The 9,401-nt window shown below is 38.1% G+C and overlaps 1 protein-coding gene across 1 annotated transcript in view; it reads left to right on the forward strand.

The window, feature by feature from the left end:
• The window catches only part of edil3a (EGF-like repeats and discoidin I-like domains 3a), a 103,465-nt gene extending 98,929 nt beyond the window's left edge, over positions 1 to 4,536 (forward strand). Inside the window, exon 10 of the mRNA XM_070833440.1 lies at positions 4,144 to 4,536. Within this exon, the coding sequence (XP_070689541.1) occupies positions 4,144 to 4,293 (150 nt within the window). The 3' untranslated portion in view covers positions 4,294 to 4,536. The remainder of the gene's footprint in view (positions 1 to 4,143) is intronic.
• Positions 4,537 to 9,401: the final 4,865 nt, after the last annotated feature.

Genomic DNA, 9,401 nt, shown 5'->3' on the forward strand with positions numbered 1-9,401 from the left:
TCTGGTCTCCACTAACAAGTTGCAATTGGAGGTTTTCTGAAATAGCATTTTCTTACTTTTCTAACAGCACATGTTAAAATGTCCTCTTCACGTTGCAAAAAAAGTGTTAATATTCATATTGCTAAGTGAAAAACAGTGTTCGAGTACATATATGTTCAAATATAGAATAATCGAAAAAGGAAACCTGGAATATTAAGCTTCATATGTCCTGTCAGTTTCTTAAGCACGACAATGTGGGATTGAAGTTTATAGAAAGAAGCAGACGACATATAGAGAGAGAGGGAGAAATGACAGAGAGGGCAAAGTGCCATGTGATGTAGTGTTGTTTGCTTGGGTGCAGATGCAAAACTTGTCAGACTTCAGCCTTAACTCTGTGCTACAGAACAGATGAGAAGGACAGGAGAGAGAACGGGTTTCAGTGCAGGAGGAAAATGATGAAAAAGAATGTAGGATGAAAAGGTGGCCCGCACTCGTTTGTGTCAGACATGTGAAATAAGGAAAGTAATGCAAGTGTACAGCTGTCACATGATTTCAGCTTTAGTCTGCATTAAGAATAACTCACAAAAACAGAGACAACAGCAGAATAAGGAATTAAACAAAAGCATTCATATTAATAGAAACACACACACGGTAGGAACAGGAAGCAGAGGTTTGATATCTTGCCACACCATCACGTAAGATCTACTTCTTAGACGTTCACCTGCATAGCCAAGTGGTCCATGAGTGTCTATTACATCTGTAAACCTTATGTTTCATATTACAGCTTCTATTGAATCGGAGCAATACTGTATCCCTATTGAGACCCATACAAGAATGTGCTTTACTGAGATGGATTTTATAGAAGTTTTAGAATGATGAAAGTACCATTAAGCTCAAAGTGAAATGGAAATTCGAGTCAAAATGTTTTAGGTTTTCACAAACGCCAACAAGAGTTAAGAAGTTTAAAAGGTACTCCATGTTAACACATTTCAGTTATGTTGATTTTCCGACACTTCTTGGCAGATATGGATTCAAAGTGGCAGGTTCTTTCTTGGATATCGTTAATCTGAAGTGTGGGGGAGTGTCTGCATTGAAAATGAAGCTTATAGAGGGGCAGTACGATGGTGTGGTGTTTAGGACTGTTGCCTCTTAGCAAGAAGTTTCTAGGTTCTGGGGCCTTCCTGTGTGGAGTTTGCATGTCCTCCCTGTGCTTGTGTGAGTTCACTCTAGGTACTCCATCTTCCTCCCACAGTCCAAAGACATGCAGGTTAATTGGTGACTCTAAATTGCCCGTAGGTGTGAGTGTGAGTGTGAATGCTTGTCTCTATGTGTTGGCTCTGTGATTGACTGGTGACCAATCCGGGGTGTACCCTGCCTCTCAACCAACGTCAGCTGGGGTTGGCTTCAGCCCCTCAGGCGACCCTTAAGCATAAGAAGTATAGATAATTAATGGATGGATGGATTAAACTGATGGATGAAACTTCCAAACTCTGCTCGATTGGGCAGTTACTTTCTCATGGTGCCAATGTACTGTCTGCAAAGTACTTCATTTTCCATGTGATGTGTTTATCTTATATTTTTCTTATTTGAAGTCACATGATTGAGTGGAGTACAAATTATTCTGTGAGCACAGAAATTAGGATGTCAACACATTGCACCTTTTGACTCATGAGTCATGAGTGGGTGATGTGAGCATGTTTTTTTTCGAGGTCAAAGTCCATGCAGTATATGTTAATGGACCATTAAGTCCAATTCTGGCCATTATCCTATTTGTAGTTACCTCGGTGGTTTATGTGAATTGTTTCTTCCAGTTGGCTGTGCGCTTAACACTGACACTTCAACTGAAATCCCTTTTTTAGTATCAAATGTGGCTGAAAGTGTTTCTCTCCTTTACCAAACACAGAGCCTGTGATCCTTGAAAACGTACATCTTCAAGTGTCCTCCTTGACTTTGTTGTGTGTAAAACCACACAAAGTATAATCTATTTTACCGCAAAACTCCTCATGTGATTTTTTTGTGCATAATAATAGTAATGATTATTTGAAAGAGAATTAGTTGAAGCTTTACTCGACTCTAAAAAGGTCAACCCTCGTCTCCTCTACCTGCTTGGATTTTGCCCACTGACTTTCCATTCCACACAAGAGTGAATCCCATCACATCCCAATTACACAGGCATAATCATGTCTATTTAATTGAAATGATCGTGATTCTTCAATGAAGCAGTCCCTGTAGATACATTTCCTCTTAATATACTTCATTCTACTGTCTATTAAGCGCACATCAACTCAAAGCTTCTCGTAATCAACAATGGAGCACACATCATTGAATGACAATTGGCTTGTTTGCTTTTGATAGTTAGTTATCCCTTGAACTTTTGTCAATGCTTATCTAAAGGCTCTTACATGTCATTGGTGTTGAAGTGGTGTGCATACACTGAGGTCTCTCTGAAATGTTTTGTGAGCACTGAAAATACAGCTGGATTTTCATTACTAAGAGTGAAGGATATGCCAGTGGCTACGAAATGAGTGTAGGTGTGTTGATCCAGAATGCATATTAGTCTGTTGCACAATATGTTATGAGTTTTACAGAGCCAGTACTGGAGAAACAGGCCTTTTCTTTCATTGCAACATTTCTAGCAGCCGCCAAAGCCCAAGCCCCTGAAGGAAAACAAGACCAACAAGCATAAGGTGCATGTTAATAGCACCACTCAGTAAGTAGGAGAAATAACAGTAGATGTGTGTGACTATTTGTAAAGGTGGGACTTCCAGCTGTGCTGCTCTAATAATGTACAATTTTCCTCAGGGGGAAACTGTTGATGTGCTCGCATGTGTGGTGCATCAAAGAGAAGAACAAAGAATAGGGCCAAGTTGTGTGTGCCGGAACTGAAGCTCTGAGTGGCTGCACTTAAATCAGTAACTGGTCAGGCATGAGGCCTTCAAACTCTTGTATAAAGTCCACACTGGACTATGTTAAATTGAGATCCTGTCCTTAAAAATGAAAATGTAATCTAACAATAGCATTATAGTTTTCCACATACATTATGTCTTATTTGAGTAAAAATCGAACTGAAAATGTAAGAATCAAATTGGAATTTTCATTTTCACATACATAGGGGTATTTTATGACCATATTGAAATTAAAATGGACATGGAAACATTTGACACCTCAAAGTCATACTCGAAGTCATACAACACTGTACAGTGGACAATATTCAAATGCTAATTAAAACCCGAAAATTCAAATGCAATAAAAACTTCCACTTATGCAAGCAATATTCAAGTCACAATTAAAATATAAAAGCAATTTTCTAACAATTTGGAAGAGAAAATAAAAAAACCATATAATTCACCCAATTATCCCCCCGTGATAAAATGTCAAAATTTGCCCAACCACTATATTTATTAGGAATAGTATCACTGCTCTTTGTAATAGTGCTTTTTAAGTCATTTGATAGAAAAGAGCAAAGGAGAGAATGATTGGCATCCTAACTGAAGAGTGACAGATTGCATTTTCATATTCATTTTGACACCACAGGAGTGTCGTGCACTGTTTTGCTCATGGGAATTAAATATTGTTCACTGTTGACCAGATTTAGTCTTGGAAAATAAAATGTCAAATGCAGTAAAAAGAAAATTGCATTCTCATTTTAATTTTAAAATCAAATTAGTTTAGTTATACTGCATTTTAATTTTCCAATTAGTATCGGAATAGTTGAATAATGTCCACTTTTACAATGGAGTACATTTAGAGTCAAACAACATGTCCTTTTTAATTTTAATACACCCATACAAGTTTGTAAAAATGAAAATGCAAATTGGATTATTACATTTTCATTTTGGCTCAAAGAACACAAACACGTGTCAAAAATTAGAATGCCACTGCAGAATTACATTTTCAAGTTTATATCATCATTTTGATATGGTCCCCTATGAGCTTCCACTGTCTAAAGAAATTTGGCTAAAAATGCAACAGGCATCTTCTGAACCTACCTCCTAGTAAAAAGCCAAGCCAATTTGGTTTCTGTGGTTTCCTGCAAAGCCGTAAAGGCTCTCAAATATGGATTCATCATTAAAACATGAGTTTTCAGATCAATGTGTTTTGTTGGACTGGAAAATCATAATAAGTTGCCAACATAATAATTCCTCCTTGCTGTTGTTTTTACAGGTATTCCAAGGGAACTTTGACAACGACACACACAGAAAGAACGTGATAGATCCACCCATCTACGCTCGGCTCATCCGGATCCTGCCCTGGTCATGGTACGGCAGGATCACTTTGCGTGTAGAGATACTCGGATGCACAGAGGAAGAGTGAAGTCCTTTCCTCCACCTTTCTTGCCATTATCCCCTGTCCCTTGGCGTACTGGAGTGTTTCACCCAGTATTTCAAAAATAAACTGTGCAACGTGTAAAAAGAAATCAATTTCCAATGGATTTTTCAAGAATATGTGTTTGGTTGTGGTGGGTTACTGTTTGTTCTTTTGTACAATGATTTAAAACTTGCCCCTGATCCACCTTTGTCTTTTTGTTTTCTCCTTAAAGCGTGATCTTTGTCTTTTTATTCTTCTCAAGATTTACCATCCTGTTTGGAATGAACTTCTGTAATATATAAGGGGTGGGGTTTGGGGTGGAGTCGGACAGGGGGTCTCGCTGTGGTTTTAACTTGTTGCCATGGGAGCTATTGTACAGTGTCACTTTTTAACGAAGATGTGAAATCTGTCTGCCATACTTCATCGAACATGATTAACCGACTTAACATAACATAACTAAACTTTCTAAAATTCCATGTAGAGATCACACGTTACCACAATTTCAAATATGTTTTTACTTTGATTACTACACTTCCTCCAGCCATGCCTTTACCTTAACGGACACTGGCATTACTACATCAATCAAAACACTATTAATGCTCTTGTATTATATGTAAAAGACTTAAGAAATTGCATGGTGCGTGAATTATGTAAATGTATATTATGACAAATCATTTAAAACCTCCAGCCCTGAGAGCAATGGCTTTGATTTAGGGACCTATTTTTATGTGCATTTTTAAATAGTTCTGAAACATTACAACACACTGCAAAAGCTTACTGAAGATGACTGATATGTGAGACAATAATCAAGCACTGCAGTTAGGCGCAGTTCTGCACCACTGACACTGAGGCTTATAGTGCTTATAACGCTCTCATAAGGAGTTTCCATTTTTTATTTGTATCTTTTTGATTATCGCTACACTTTTTCTAAGACATTTGGAATTTTTGTTTGTGCTTGTTCTTTTTTGTATTTATTTAGATTTGTTTGTCTCAGCTGTCAGATGCATAAAATATGTGTTTAATGTCTTCGTGTTGTCTTGGAAATCTAAGTTGAATCAATTAAAAAGCTCAGGATAGTTGTCATTCATTATAACCCACAAATGTATCATTTTTGGCCACCTATTTAAATCCTTCTGTGTATTATTATTTAAAAGAAATGACATATAAGAGTAGATATTTAAACCACGTCCATATATGCATAATTCAAATATTGAAAGTACTCTTCTATTTTCTTTAATCCCTTTGATATGATAAATCATAATTGTTAATTAACTTTTTCTTTTAAAAAGAGAGCAAATGTCCAATATTATAATATATTAATATATGTCATTATATCAAACTTACAAGGATGATGAACCATGGTAACAGTACAGAGCTCTAAATTAAACATGGGCGCTGTCTTTATTTCATGGGATCTGATCTTTATTATCAAACTGGATGGAAGATGATATTATAATGAAATGTTAAACAACTCATGGGTATTTCCACATGAAAGGACAGCAGCTCTCTGCATGTTCAAATGGATGCAGGGTGCTAAAAATGTTTAGACGCATTAAGGTTGTAGGGGATAAAGATGCTGTGATGTCAGTCATGTTAAAACATTTTGTTTATGTGATTTTCACTGCATGGGTTCTGCTGTTGGTTGCATCCTGCAGTAAATGAACAGCAATGCTTGGCTGGTTAAATAAACGAAGGAATACAAGTACCCAAGGTATTGCAGCAGCGTCAAACCTTACAACCCATTCTACATGGCTTAAAAATAGACCTGGATTATTCCAATGGTTTCCACTTGTGAATAGTTTTCCCAAAGCTCTCAAGCGCCAGCTGAGGGGAGCCATGTCGACTTTAATGCTTCATATTTCACTTATGACCTGTCAGCTTTCAGTCACTTAACTAACCAATCATTTCATCCTGTAGGAATGCAATGTATTTGTTCTAAGACTGCAGCCCAGCCTAAAGTAGAAAGGAAGACACTTACAGGAAAACCTTATTAATTTTATGAATCTTTCCAAAAACCTTTCCAACTAATTGGAAATATAAAGTACCACTATTATTTTCATCACTTCACATGTATATGGAATAAAAATGTGTTGGAACATTTTTTGACTTAATTCAACATCCAAAATGATGTGAGAAGCACAGCAAGAAAAAAAACAAAAAAACAACAAGAAATGTGTCTCTGTCCAAATATTTTGGAGCTTACTTTACATTGTTGTGTGCCACGGCATTTTCATCTGTCATGCCATCAACATGGATGTCGTAGTAGTTGACAAGTATCCGTACGAAGTCTGAAAATAAAACAAAAACATTTCCGATTGATAATTGGAACTGACTGCAGCCAATTGTATTGGCAAATTACTATATGATATACAGTACATGATATGGTATACTATAATGGCCCTGATGTGTTTAAAGATAGGAATATCTTTTATTCGTGTTTTGTTGCCAAACTCAATCTGTACTTCAATGTAAGTTACACTGAAAGACTTTGCTGTAGATTACCAATATGTGAACATTGTTATTGATGTGAATCAGTGACTGTCATTCCTTAAATTCATGGACACAAGATTAGCATAAACAGATTATTTGTCTTGAGCATTTTCCATTTTGACTCTTCAATTGTTTGTTGCCAAATAACTAGGCCTATATCTTGGCCAGCATCTGCTCTGATTAGCAGATGCTGGCCATCATTGGAGTCAGCGTCCTGTCAGCAGGCCTGCTTCAAAGCTTTGAGGAAGTTTGCATGATGTACGAGTTTGAAAAGTACACTATAACAAAGATGTCCACAGGCACATTGTGTTATTGCATATCATTAAGATCTAATAGCCTTTACTTTGTACTCACCATCAATTGTCTTGTGCATTTGTAGAAATTCATCTCACAGATTCAAAAGGGGAGCAAAGTGGGAAGTCATCCTGTCTTTCCGGTCTTTCTGTGTCCACTGTTCACATATTATTTCTTACCTCCTCAGTCTGAGTGTCAATCACTATCTAGAAATCGTACCTATTATGATGCTGGTTAGGTTCAAGCAGAGGAGAGTGAGATACTGTGTACAGTCAAAAAAAGATGTTGCTTCAAACAAAAGCTCTTTCAGTTTGACAAATAAAAACATATCTGTGAAAATGATGGAGTTGCTTTCTTTGAATGTCTTATTTATGACTTATCAATTATTCTGTTTATTCCGTCAGTGTAGAACATGATATCTTTATTCTGTTTAACTTATTCCTCAATGAGCCAAAAGGTCCCCATACAGTGGCCTGAGGCTCAAGTGTCAGGGATTCATACAGCTCAGTATGACATTTTGGCTGCACATTTATTACTAGAAGAAATAACTAAATGGCAAAGGGTACAAAAACTGGTCTGGAAATTTCTCCCCAACTGAGTATGTCTTGTAGTGATGTGTCGGTCGCGAACGATCCGGTTCTTAGAGCCGGCTCTTTGAAGTGAACGACGGGAGCCGGCTCTTGATTGGGAGCCGATATGTTTTTTTTCATCTTTTTTCTGTTAAAGCCACACGTGATTGGTCAAGATGTGTGGTGGTGTCTGTGTGTCCACACTGAGCGGGGGGGGCGCCTACAGACACAGTGCAGTGAGCACACGAACTGGAGTGAGGGAGAGATAAGAGAGCGAGAGAGAGCACTGCTATAAGTCAGACTGCAGGCAGGACAGGTGAGAAACAGAAAATGTAGTAAAATTTGGACAAATTTTAATACAATTGATAGTTCGAGGGCAGAGTGCAGACTTTGCAAAATTAAAATTTCATATCGGGCAGGCTCCACAAACAACCTGCACAGGCATGTGTGTACTGTTCACCCATCAATTCAGTTAGAGGAGGAAAGACAAGCAAGGGAACATGCTGTTAATGAAGGTACCAGTGTGTCTACTGCTCTTACAATGTCTACAGCATCATCCAGGACAACACCACAGCCACCAAGACCTACAGCCCAGAGCTCTATGACCCCAGTAAAACTAAATAATTTAAAATTAATAAAGCAATATAAACAATAACTGTTCTATATAATGTGTTTTTTACATTAGTAATTCATTTTAGACATAATTTGGTAATACATTTATTGAAGCAACAAAAAATCTGAGGAGCCACTTGGGAGCCGAAAGAGCCGGCTCTTTTTAGGGAGCCGAGCCAAAAGAGTCGGCTCCCTAAAAAGAGCAGGAATTCCCATCACTAATGTCTTGGTTTGTCCAAACAACGTGACTCAAGTCGATGTTTTTTCAGTTTCTCTTAGAGAAAACTGAGCTCACTACATGCATTCAGGCTTTACGAGGTCACAATAACTTTTTTCTGTCGGCTGGACACTATTAAAAATTAATTACTCATCAAAGTAATAGTTTGACATTTTGGGAAAAGCGCCTATTTCTTTCCCGCTGGCCCCCACCCTCCGGCCCGCCCCAGATGTCAAAAACACAATGCAATCCGGCCCGTGAAATATTTTTTAATTCAATTATTTTTTTGGTGATGCTTAAACCATTGTACACTACTCGTTCATATCGAATTTAAGAAAATAAACCATTCTACAAAAGTCAAAAGTCAAAAGTCAAAGGGCAAAGGTGGCGAGCAGGTCCTCACAGGTTCGCCATGACGGAGAGCAGGTGGCGCCGATGAGTCATTGTTTAGCTGACAGCGGTAAAAGTGTCACTTTCCTAGGCAAAAAGAAAAGTGGCTGAAGAACACAGACAGTTTCAGGAAAGACGGACATTTCAGTGTTTATTTGTGGAGTTCAATGGACACGCAGTCTGCCTGATATGCAAAGAAAAAGTCGCAGTTTTAAAGGAATATAAGCTCAAGGTGCATCACTGGACTAGGAGGGAGAGGAGAGGACACAGCGGGCCACAGCTGCAGAGAGGACTCCTGTCTCTGCAGAGCCGAAGAGGATGCGGACGCTGCCTTGGAAGTTCAGTGACATGGTGAGTGAGTGAATTGCCAAAATGCAGGGAAACCCTCCACCGAAGGACGGTTTCTGAAGGATTGCATGTCTGCAAGTTGCCGATATCTTGTGTCCAGTGTTTTCCTCTTTCAGCAAACACTGGCCGTGGCTGTGTTCACTTTGTTGCTGGAGAGTGAAGCTTTGTTAGATTATTTTAATTAAGTTATTTTA

The sequence above is a fragment of the Pempheris klunzingeri genome, chromosome 7 (genome assembly GCF_042242105.1).
Source record: "Pempheris klunzingeri isolate RE-2024b chromosome 7, fPemKlu1.hap1, whole genome shotgun sequence".
NCBI classification, from domain to species: Eukaryota; Metazoa; Chordata; class Actinopteri; order Acropomatiformes; family Pempheridae; genus Pempheris; species Pempheris klunzingeri.